At 42.3% G+C, this 12,486-nt stretch overlaps 1 protein-coding gene across 3 annotated transcripts in view; it reads left to right on the top strand.

Annotated features, from left to right (window-relative positions):
- Positions 1-12,486, top strand: part of vps13b (vacuolar protein sorting 13 homolog B) — a 263,370-nt gene that overhangs the window by 63,358 nt on the left and 187,526 nt on the right. For all 3 annotated transcript variants that reach the window (XM_028424569.1, XM_028424571.1, XM_028424570.1), the window contains 2 exons: positions 5,103-5,237; positions 6,159-6,338. In XM_028424569.1, coding sequence (XP_028280370.1) covers positions 5,103-5,237; positions 6,159-6,338 — 315 coding nt within the window. The remainder of the gene's footprint in view (positions 1-5,102; positions 5,238-6,158; positions 6,339-12,486) is intronic.

Genomic DNA, 12,486 nt, shown 5'->3' with positions numbered 1-12,486 from the left:
AAGTGGCAGTGCGGGAATCGTCTATGTCACAGCACATGTTCCTCTATCACTCTCAGCACACAGCTGTCTCTCCCCTTTTCTCTTACTCTCTCTCATCTTCCTCAGTTGTTCTATAACTCTTGACTTAGTTTTACTCTGCATCACATTCTGCTCCATCCCCCACCACCACCACCACCACTTCACTGTCTTCCAAACCTCATTGCCTAGGCACATTAGTGTTGGCCAAATTGCTTCCGCATGAAGACTCCTTAATTGTGGTAATTCGGTGGCAGAGAGAACCACGGTTTGAATGTGCGGAGAACATGTGTCACTGCTTTAGTGGGCAGACAGAAAGGCAGGCAGCACCTGGAGGGGATGAAAATTAGACCCCCAGCCTCTGCTACCACCAGCACTTACGCTTCATCACTGTCTTTATGCCATGACCATTATAAGCAGTGAGCGCCACTTGTTCACCACCACTATAACCTCCATTCAGGCTTTTTGAAGCAGCTTTCCTGTTTGTGTGTGCACTTGTTTACTATTTTCTCTCACTCCACCCAACTACATTGTACAAGTGTTTTGTTAAAAATCGTACTTCTTTGTGTGTGTACAAGAATTTGGTATGATGGAGTGTTTTTTATAGACTAGATTACCCCAACCCCTGGCTGTGGGCCTGCATGTGTGCATGATTATTTAACAATGGTAGCCATTGCTGCTCATATAAACTGCCAGCTGTTGTGTTATTTGGAATCCAAACTACCTCTCTTCCTGTGTACAAGTGAAGTTCTCTGCAAAAGACCGTAATCTATGCCAAGTGTTATGACACCAGGTTTATTCTAAGGGCTGACACCTATTAATTGTGCTTTGATGTGCTGTATTTGACAGGTGATACACAGAAGAAAATGTGATTATCTTTCTTTAAACAACAAATTATAAACAGTCAAACATGTATCCACTGCAGACATGTGTTTGACTGACATAGCTGCCGTCTTCTCGGCTTTAACTGCAGGACAAACCACTACTGGTTCACCTTGTCTGTTTTCCTGTCCCACTCTCTCTGCATGTGTCTGTATTTTTGCTGTGTGTCAGTTCTGGGCAAGATGCCAGCAGACCTGCTCCTACTTACTGCTTCTACTTCAGCCCCTCCTGACTTAGGAGAGACAGTTATTGTTTCTGCATCAGCACTTAATGGCTCAGCTGGCTGCTTTCAGGCTACCCAACTTGTCTATGTCTACCTCTTTTTCTGTCAGCCCCCTAGCTGCTGTGGGCCCAGTGCCAGACTGCAAGGTTTTAGTACTTTAGGTACTTTTACCTTCTTTGTCTTTTTACCAACAGGGTTTAGTGATTGTGTGCATCCTCTTATTTATAACGGCATGTGTGTAAATGTAATGACTTGAATTATTATTTTTATACACTTGAAAATGCTGTACATTCTTTTTGGGTTGTACTAACCTGTACCTCAGCAATTTAGTAGTTTTGGTATGTATCTGACAATTACAAGATTTTGCCTTGATTCTTGGTGTTGAAGTCTGTTGAGTTGCATTATGTGGCACTCACCTGTTCCTATTCTCACAATGCTCTTCTAATTAGCTGCTGTAGTCTCAGTAATCTTACATTAACCTTAACAATAATAGGCAGTTAGATGGTGACACCAATTCTTGAGTTTCAAACCAATCCTACAGTACAGACCAGGTGAAGCGGGCTAATGGTGAGTGGTTTTCATCTCCCCCCCAGTGGAATTATCCATGGCATATGACTTCACTGCAGCAAACACCAAAGCTAGCCTAGATGGCCTGAGGGACACCCGGACAAAGAACAGATGTGATGCAGTTTTGAGTGGCACAATAAATTTTGAGAGAAGTTTCCAAAGATTCTGTCTTGAGAATCATATAAGAAATAAGTCCACACTGACCTATATCAACCATTGTTTTTGTGGCTACAAACCTCAACTTCAACAGGTCATACCCTTGTATAGGAGTATCTCTTTCAAAAAAGAGAATCCTGGCATTTATTTTTCCGTCTCATGCTAACTGTAGATTTTCCTCGTCCAACACTTTAAGCAGACAACTTTCCCATGCCATTCCTCAAAGCAGTGAGAACAGGACGCATTGGAATGTGTAAAGCACGGCTTTCAAGTCTGCAGATGTCCTGCGCACACACACATACACATACTGAACCGTGAGCACGCCAACGATTGAGTTATGCAGAAAGCAAAAAAAAATCAACCTCCACGTCCCGCGTGTGTGTGTGTATCTGTGTGTTCATTCTCTTTCTATTCCTTAGTATTTCCTTTCCATCCCTCCTTCCCTTCGTCATCTCTACACTTTCTTAGTGTTTAGTATGGCAAATCCAGCTGCCCAATGGCCGCCCTCTCAGTGTTTGATGGAGTGCCATAGCCTCTGGCCTCTAGCTGTGTGTTTATGTACTTCTTGCATCTGCCTTTGCTTGATGAGTAACAGCACCACACACATTCACTCACTCGGTCACTCAAGTCACACACAGAAACACACACGTCTGGTTGTAATACACACACACACACACTAATGCACCTTACACATATAAAAAACACAGAATACCACTGTTGAAGCCGGCAAACTACCAACCCCTCTGTTTTTACTCTTCCTGTGTACCCCACATTTTTATGGTCCCAACAGCTGGACAAAACATTGTCCACAGCCCCCCCATGCAACAGCCACCAACCCAGCAGGTGCACCATGCCCTTTAGGACATCTACATGGGCAAGGGGGATATGTTATCCTGATACTCCTAATGCCATTTATCAAAGAGCAAACGGAGTAGCGGGGAAGGCCCCTGTCATGTTTCAGATTGGCTTGCACTTTTAACATTTCCATCTTTCCAGACTCTCGGGAACAGTCAGTTCTTGCTGAGACCTACTCATCGCTGTTGCTGTCATTTTTCTTTCAGTGCATGTTGAAAAGGGCCAAATGGTCACTGGGTCTGGATATTCATTCTCTATGAGGGTCTGTTCTTTCAGGGTAGATGGGTCATATGTTTTTTTTTAGGTTCACTGAGACACACTCAATAATATAGCCAAATGTCTGGCGTAGTCCTTTTATGGCAAATGTATATAGCTATATTGTTTCCAGGGGGAGAAGGCAGCCGAGCTTTATGTAGTGCCTGTGTCATTCTCTAGCTATCCCTCTGGTCCTGGATCACAGGAAATACCCCAAAAATCTGTGTGCTGTTCACATACACACATGTTAGCATATATGTATGTGGATTGGACACAGTAAAAACATGCTTCTTTAAAGTTAGTTTGTGATGATGTGTTTACAAATGTTACTGGAAAAGAAAGACACTGCTTGCTACTAAATTGTGAATTTAGCTGAGTAGCTGTGGGTAGCCACAAAGAAGCATGCAGCTCTGCTCTGTTTGACCTGCAGATATAGTAAGTGGGAGGCGGAGAGACAGGACGGTTATTAACATGGCCATCTTCCATCTGGGCTTATAGAGGGCCTCTCAGACAGCAGGTGAGAGGTTGATGGGTAATTTGTCTGAGACAGGGAAAGGAGGGAAGTCAGTGGTTAGGGATTTTAGCAATTTCCAGTAATTCCCTTGGTTAAATGTGCCATGGATATGTGTCTACTTAAATCATTCCCTTACTCACAGAGTCTACACTTTTACAGGGAAACTACATTTGAACTATTCATTGGTAGGGATTTACAACAGCAAGAAAAAGTAAGGAAAATACTGGACAGCCAGCAAAAATATGTTGAATATGCAGAAATGTTTCAGGTAGAATCGTTGAATAAAATCAATGTAAGCTAAATTGGCAGATAGGAAATGTATGTGGATGAAAGATAGCCTCTCATCCGAGACCAAACCTGCTTTTTATCTGGCTGCTTCAGTGGCTGGTGCCAAATGTGCCTTCATAGCCTTTAGTAGCACAGCTATGAAATAAATCAGTGGTGTCCAGTCTATGTGTTACAGTTGTTCTTCATCATTTTTTAAGCGATTGTGTTTATATTGAACATTTGTTTTCTTTTTGCGTTGTTAAATCGTTGTGCCACAAATTCAGCATGTGACAGAAAAAGGCCCACTGTGTCATAAAACTAGATAAAAAACGTACACTTGTAGGAAATGAAGCTAAAGTAAAGCCTTATTGGAATAGGTGACGTAAGAATTCAATGTGCTTCCCTCGGACAGTTCCAGCTCACTGGAAGAATGCAGCGTGTGATGGATGGATCCTCCTCTCTTCTCTCAACAGGCGGTTTGGCACAGAACTTCCTTAACTCCACAATATCTTTTAGCTGTCCAGCTATTTCTCCCTCCTCCTGCTGTCATGTGTTTGAAATAGCCTCTCACCATAGAAATAACATTGACATATCATAATAGCGAGTATGTAATCCCCCCCCCCTCAACTCCTTGCCACAGTGCACGCTGTTTCATTTTGGAAAGATGGAAGACGAAAGGTTCTTCCACACTAGGCTGCCATTAAGAGAAATAATCACAAAGTGAAGAACACTTGAGGCTCCTGTGATGTAATGCTAGTGTGAGGTGAGTTGTAGTTGGCACCAAGCTGGATACAGGCGTGACTCTGTTGGATATTGTTTTGGAAAGATAGATCCTTTATATTGACCTATTAGTCACACACCTAATAGCCCTTGTTCTTTTAAAATGCTCATTGAGTTTGTTAGATTTGCAAGGAACTTGTAAAACAATTTTAAAGCAGCACATGACAATATAAATACAATAAAAGAGTAACTCTGGTGTAGTTTGAGTCTCTGTCAGTTTGGGATCACATTCAAACAGGGTTTTGAAAACAAGTTTTATTATGAACAAGCTGCTGCTTCTAGTTAAGCTGAAGCAAAACATCAGGTGCACATAACACATGCACAGTGTTGCTGCTATGGACTGATCCCTTACGTTTAAAGCATAATGTTTACTGCTGTTCATTAGATGTATGCGCCCTGCATACCTGCCAGCGCTCAGAGCTTACATAAACACACTCCTCCTGGTGTTGGGGATATCTGGGTTTTAGAGCACCTGGTTGGTCCAGAACAATTAAAAGGCCAATCAAGTGTTAAACATAGGCACAGAAGCGGCGTTCAAACCTGCCGGACTGCAGTTCATTTTCACTTTTTTTTATTTTTTTTTATTAGGTGTGAAATATCCAGGCCCGTCACCGACTCTCGAAGGCTCGGTCCAAAACCTGGAGCTGAAGTTCTGCAGCCGTGCGACGGTGAAATGCGCCTCAGGAACCGTGGGAGCTGTAAAAGTGTGCGCCAGGACCCCAGGTGTGTGCAGCTGTGCCCTGTTAAAACTTTACTGCCTGTGTAGGAGGGAAAGAGTGAGACAGACTAGACTCTTCTTTTACTCTCTTTAACTTATACTTTTACACACTCCACTCTGTCTTTCTTTCTTTCTCTCTCTCTCCCTTTCTCCTGCTCAAGCTTTGTCTTGATTTCTTTCCAGCTATGTGATTCTGTTGCTGTTTTCTCTTGGGGTGCTGTCATTGGGCTGTGGCCATGTCTTTGATGGCAAGGATGTTATTGGAGCTAGTGTCATAGCATACAGTTCACAAGGTCAAACTGCACACTTGATGTCGAGGCAGAGTATGGTAATGCATAGAGCAAAAGCATGTGCAATTCATTTTTTTAAATTAACATGGGGGATTGATCGAATTAATGTAAACACAGGGAGTGTCTGAATCAAAATGAGCCTATAGGGTTATCTTTTTTCCTCATCAGTGAGCCACTCCAAGCCAAATACATTATTTCATGAAATAGTCTGAGAGTGTGCTGTACTGTTTTTGTTCCTGCAAAACTTTTATGTTCTTACATTGTTTTCATAGATCTCACTTGCACTTTAACATGATTGGTTGTTTCGTATTGCTTTGAAGACCCCCCCCCCCCCCCCCCCAAAAAAAAAAAAAAAAAAATGATTGACAGGCCACTGCAGGACTTTTAAACACACTTTACAACTGAGATATATTGCATGTTGTAAATGCATTTTGCTTCTTTGTTTTTTCGATTGTAGACGGCAGATTTGGAACTTTTACAGTTTTACAGGCAGCATCGGTAACTCGACACTAAATGAACTCTAGCCCCGATCATTAGAAAATCTCTATACACTGAGCATGATCCAATGATTAAACATTGACAGAAAGCTTTAGCTGATATTGGTAATATATCACATGTTTACCTTCCATTTCTCAGGTTCAGGAGAGGGTGTGAAGGAGAAGCTGGTCCCTCTGATTCAGGGCCCCTCTGACACCAAAGAACTGCACATGAGCCGCTGGCTCAATGAGATTCGCAAGCCCGAGTCTTTGCTGGCCCCGGACCTGCTGGCATTTTCTATTCAGATCCCTCAACAAGGAGACGACTGCAGGAACTCAGGTAAAGACCTGAAGTGTTTGTAGTACATACGATACCTCTCCTCTCTTCTGTATTGATATCAGTTTTCATCTTATTTCTGGTCATGGTTTGTGGTGTTGAGGTTTGTTACAGACACTTACAGTCAATATTCTATCGTGCTATTGGTGATCTAACGCAAGAGCTTCAGTTTGTTTAGGTTGTCATATTTTCCTTCCTTCCATAATCTCACGCAGTGCCTTCTTTCAATTATTTGTTTAGTAAAGCCGATAAGTGTTTTCCACTCCACTATCCTTGAGGCCGGGTTGGCAACTCGGCGTCTCTTTACAGGCAGCAGGAGTTCTCTAAACAGCAGTTAGTCTCTGTCAGCGCGGGGCTGAGCTGGCTAACAACAGCTAACCACTAGAGGATTGCTGTTGACGGCTGCACTGATGTCAGGTTACGGTTTCTGATTGCGTCCCTAGACCACAGATTATATTTCTTGTGTCATTGCGAGAGTGTGTGGGTGCATGTATATGTGTTTAGAGTTAGGGAGTGGGATTATCCAGTAGCCCTTCCAAAATGCAATTCAGACGTACTGTAGTGCTTGATTTACTAAGTTGGACATGAAATGACTACAGCTCAGTGCATCTCATGACAGCAGCCAGGTATGCCCTCATCTACACTGAATTGCCTCCTCTGTTCTTTGAAGCAGAGATGGCCCCTGTAGATTTTCTTTTTTTTGTAATTGAGACTATATATATATCAGTAACCTCTTCATGGCACACTGCGGATAGCGTTCTTTGTCAGCCCAACTTCACTTACAAAAAGACAGATACTTTTGGAAGTAGATGTACTTGTCTTATGTCATGGCCTCCAATTGCTCCCAAGTCTCTAAAAGCCCACAGTAGGTGGTTCTCTCAGAGTCTTAAAGTACATTCTGGGCTGTTATCCCACTTCCCCCTTCCACCCAACAAGATACAGAAGATGCCTGGGGTCTTCTGATGCCTGGGGTGACAATGTAAAACAATACACCTCCAGTATTTGTTTTCAGAGTTGTCTTCAGAGTCACAACTGTACATCACTTTTAATGCAGGGCTATAGAGATTCATCGTGTGGCCTTGACTCACATAAACCTCCAACCCAGGCCCTGAATCATATCAGGGCCCTGCGCCTTAAACATGTCAGGAGTGAGATGTACATAGAACCAGGCCTCAGGTGGTTTCAGACTGTGAGGAAAAGATACAGCTGTAGCTGTGGGGTGTAGTGAAGTAAGAAGATAAGTATGGTTTAGAGACAGTAGATCTGGGAGGTCATCCCTAACCAGGCATTCCTTTGCTATTTGAATGTCACCCAGTTAATTTCCACCCCTTTTCTTGTGAACTGAGTGCCAAGACACTGCTATAAATTGAACATGTAAGGCAGGGAAAAGCTTACATTTCATAGAGGACTCAACTTGATTAATGTTGGGACAGTTGCAATGACATAAAAGTGGATTTTTAGAAGTAATGTTGTATTTCTGACAAGTGGTTGTTCCATCGTTTACAACCTCACAGACGTAGATAGATAATTTTCGGAACTCTGGTAAATCGTGTTTAGTGCCCAGCCTCAGACTATTAGTTTGATTTACAGAGCATATTATTTCAGCAAAGCAATGGCTCATAAAGACAGTACATATTTTTGAATATTAAAACCTGATCTGAACACAAACCAGAAGACCAAAAGGAAGCAAGGAGTGGGAGAGAGACAGAAGATGAAGGTGAAAAGGAGGCGGGGGGCTGACTCCCAGAAGCACTGGATATATGTGTATATATATATATATATATATATATATATATATATATCTCCAGCAGATGTCGAGCAGTGTAGGCCTGCAGTCCTTCTCATCACTGCCTCTCTAGTTTTTTGTGTTTAATGTTCTTTGTCTCTTGCTTCCTTTCTTTCTTACTGTTTGTAGTGAATGTGATAATATATTAACTATGATACTGTTGGTACATCACCTTTATTTTATATTTTCATTTTTATTTATTTTATCTCATAACATCACTGCAGACATGCTTACACACACTGCTGAGGGAAATTCTTGCCGAGTTAGTGTGTGTGTGTGTGTGTGTGTGTGTGAGTGTGTGTGTGTGTGTGTGAGTGTGTGTGTGTGTGTGAGTGTGTGTGAGTGCAGGCACTTTTAGGTGTCTAAATATAGGCCTGTGTTTTGTATGGCGGTCAGGCTTACATCAAAGTCTTTGGTCAGTCCACATGTCCCATGTCCCTGCTGTCATCCAAAGGGTGACTGGGAGCCTGTTAGAGCGACGTTAATGGAATGATGGATGCAACGCCTCATTCAGCAGGAGATGAAAGGTGGTGTAGCACGACTCTAAATACGCTGCACCCTTTGCTCCCATTGGGCCAACTCAGAGGCTCACCATGTTTTTGATCATTACATTTTTGAATTGTTTAAGCACTTGGCCTTGGCATCTAACACATTTTATTCGTCCCATGTGGTTCTGTGATTCCATTGAGCTGATTCTTAAGTGTGATCATTAAACAATGAGCTGGCTGGAGAAGAGGAGAAAGAGAAAAGCTAACTCCTTACACCATACACATGCTGGAAACATTAATATGCAATGATCCACAATCAAGTTTTATATTCTTTTTTTACATCTGATTTGTTGCTTCTGGTTTCTGAATGAATGCAGTGTTGAGGCACACAACTGTTCATTAAAGCATAAAGAGGAATGTGGAGCTTTTTTGGTAATCAGCATCAAGCTAGCAGTGGTTTAACATTTATTCTAACATAAGCCATGGCGTTTTCATATGGTACATATACCTTAATTTGTATTTTCATGTTTGGTTGTATTTGATTGACTGCATGTGATTATAAGTCTAGAAAAGTCCTGCTTTTAGTGTTTCCCCTCTGGTCATGTATGTGTGATCTCTGTGTTGTCTCATTTCTTAGCACTTGTGACAGGCTCTGGAAATCACCAGCACTTTCCTTATGGATCCTTTAATTCATCCCAGAAGCCATTTCCTATCTGCCTTACATTTTCCATCTTTAAGAGCTCAGGCTCATATCTCTGAGGTCACTTATGATAGACTGTGCTTGGACTAATAGACATTTTCTACACTAACAGCTTTTTACACAAGTCTAGAGCACTTGTGTCTGGTCATTTTTCTATCAAACACCTCTGTGCCAAAAATATTTTAGGACAAACCTTAAAGCACCCTGGGGAATGTTAATTTTTTTTTTTACTGAGTTAAATTCACGATTTGAATAATTAAATTTGCAGTACATCTATTTAAATGCTGACTTTGACACGTGCCTTAATGTTGTTATTTTTCTAACTTCAATTCAAGCAGATGAGTAGCTTTTAAGTATGGCCAGTGACATCTGTTTTCTGTCTAATTGTTTACGAGTGAATTAAAAAACAAAATTCCACTTTACTTAGAAAATGAGGAGGGTGGGTTGGGTGGCTTGGGGGGTGATGGTTGGAGAGAGTCCCTGTACTCTTGTAGAACTCCTGCGGATTCAGACTAATGTGTTTTCATTTAACGGAGTTGAGGTTGGAACATTCTAATAAATTAAACACAATTAAAGGCGTTGGTTTTAACGCAGATGAACTAAGCAGCGCTGCTTTGAAATGTCCTCTTTTATAGATCCAAAGAGGTCTTGTAATTTCATATTTTGACGAAAACCCTTTGCCTTACAACGTGACAGTCCCACATGATTTCTCCTCATTGAACAGTCTGTCCAGATGGATTCAACAATGATAAGATTTTTTTGGCGTTGGCTGAGTACTTTTTCATTTCTGTTCTTTTTGAAATTTGTGTGTGCTCCATTATGACACATGAATAATGAGAACTCAATGCCAATATTTAAAAAAAAAAAACATGAAACAAAGTGAAAAATGGAAGCACGCACAGAAACAAGTGAACAAGGAGTCAGACTTTCTGAGCTCTGGAGGTGACGCTGTTCCTTTTAAGTCACAGCAGGCAACAATCCAGGTTGGCAGACAGGATCAGAAGGGCACAGGTTAGTCTTCCTCATGGGCTCAGCTGAGAGCCAGGGACATGTCATCATTCACTAGATCACACTGGGACTGATGCCTCTTGTATTAGATCTATAAATTATTTGTGAATTTAATCAGAGTAGAGCAGTAATTTAAGGATCAGTGTGACCAGATACCCTTGGCCATGTCATTCATACTGACATCTAGTGCTACGCTGAGTGTAAATTATCAGTGGAACTCAAGAGACAGCTTGATCATTTTGATCCCTGGACAGTGGCTGGCTGGCTGGCTGGCTGGCTGGCTGACTGACTCTCCACCTTGGCTTCGTCTTGGGGCTGTCATTGCTGATGGATGGGAAGGACTAAGGGGGCCTCGGATGGGGCCAGTGTGCGGGAGTAGAGGGCTAGAGGGCGTGTGAGGAGCTGGGGTTTGTGCTGAACCTAGGGGCAAGCGGCAGCCTGCAGGTGTCCCTCCACCCCCCACCCGCAACACACACACTTCACCACTGTGAGTTTCACCAGAAGAGGAGGGCCCAACGGGTCGGGTGGGCTTTATGATCATCGAAAAGTAAAGAGAGAGAGAGTGAGGGATAGCATGTGTTTTCCCCAGGCACGGCAGCAGCTGCGAGACAATGATTTATGCTTTTCTCAGAACTCTGGGATCTCAAAATGTTACATTTAATCAAGCACACTGAGAGCAGAGCAAATGTTAAAGATGTTCCCTATAAAGCCCTCCAGTTTTGATCTCTTTACCATACCATGGGAGCTGTGGGAATAAGGGAACAAAGTGATCTTTAATCTCAATTTAACATATTGGAGGGAATTATGAAAGCTACACGAAATTAATCCTCTGAGAATTCCCAGGGTGCTCTAATACTAAACATATTTGGATCCTTAATAGATATTAAAGCTGTTTTCTCCTGAGTTCCTGTTTTTAAATGAGACTTATGGAGGAACAAGCCCATTTCAGAATGCTTACACTGCAATATATTTAATCTCCAATCATTCCAGGATAATACTTGCGTGACTTCTTTTTGTGACATATCCTTACAGGTCTGTATGCATGCATGTGCTAGTGTGTGTTTCTGTGCAGCAGTCAGAAACAGGTGGGATCTTACAGTACTGCGGGTATGTTGACCCAAAGACTAATGAGAGCAGGTGGGAATGAAGCACCACCTGACTTTGATCTGACCATGTCACACAAGCACACATATATGCATTCAGTTACACTCTTTGGCTAGTGCATGCATATTGGTAGAAACCACTACACATGCTCTCTTTGCCTCCTCACTGAAACCGTAGCCTTTGAATGGGTTGCACTGACACCGTAGATGGGGTGTGAACTGAAGTGGGATCTCCCTTGGTAGCCTCCTCCATTACAATCTTTCAAAGGCCTGCCGTACTTTCATACTTCCATCTATCATGCTCTTTTCCCCTCCTTTGCATGTGTTCACTCACTCCATAGAGTGTTAAATCAACAGTCTGGCTTTGTCTCAGGCAGCAGCTTGATGACTTTAAGCTGCTGCCTAAACTTTTTCTGGCTGATAGGTCTGCAGTAGACAAAATGCTACTAAAAATATATTGTTTGTACATGCTTGTGAGAAACTCAGAGGGCTGATTCATGAAGCCAATCTTGTAAATTAAGTTGGGGCCTGACCAAAATGAAAAAAAAAAAAAAACATGAGACAAACATAGTAAAAATAGCATCTTAAAGAATTCATCCAGTACACAGTATGCTGCTGTTTAAAGTTTCCACTCCACAGGTTTACCCTTTGTATATTACTACGGATCCACAAACTCAGTTTCAGATTCAAGCGCATGAAACTAGACCATAAAGAGGTTATTCCGTTCGTTTATTTGTTTAAGCACTCTGTAACTTCCTCAACAGTCTGTTTAATCTTCAAGGCAGCTACTCTCATCTTGTCTCGTCACTCTGTCTGCGTGTGTGTATGTGTGTTAAGCAAGGCAGGTAATGTGGAGATTAGACCCGAGGGAACCCACTCAGAGCTGGCTATTGAGGTCAATCACGGCCCATTACTGGAGCTGTTCATCTGTGAAGTGTTGGGCTACTTAGGCCACTCTCATAGTGCTTAAAGCCTGACTGGAGTGTGAGGTTGTGGGACAGGGTACGAGAGCTGAGAGATGGGGTAAGGTTGGAGTGTGACTGAGGCTAAAGCTGCTGCTAATGCT

This window comes from Parambassis ranga, chromosome 16 (genome assembly GCF_900634625.1).
Source record: "Parambassis ranga chromosome 16, fParRan2.1, whole genome shotgun sequence".
NCBI classification, from domain to species: domain Eukaryota; kingdom Metazoa; phylum Chordata; class Actinopteri; family Ambassidae; genus Parambassis; species Parambassis ranga.
The sequence above is the reverse complement of the archived record's forward strand: the minus strand, read 5'-3'. Positions and strand labels throughout refer to the sequence as shown.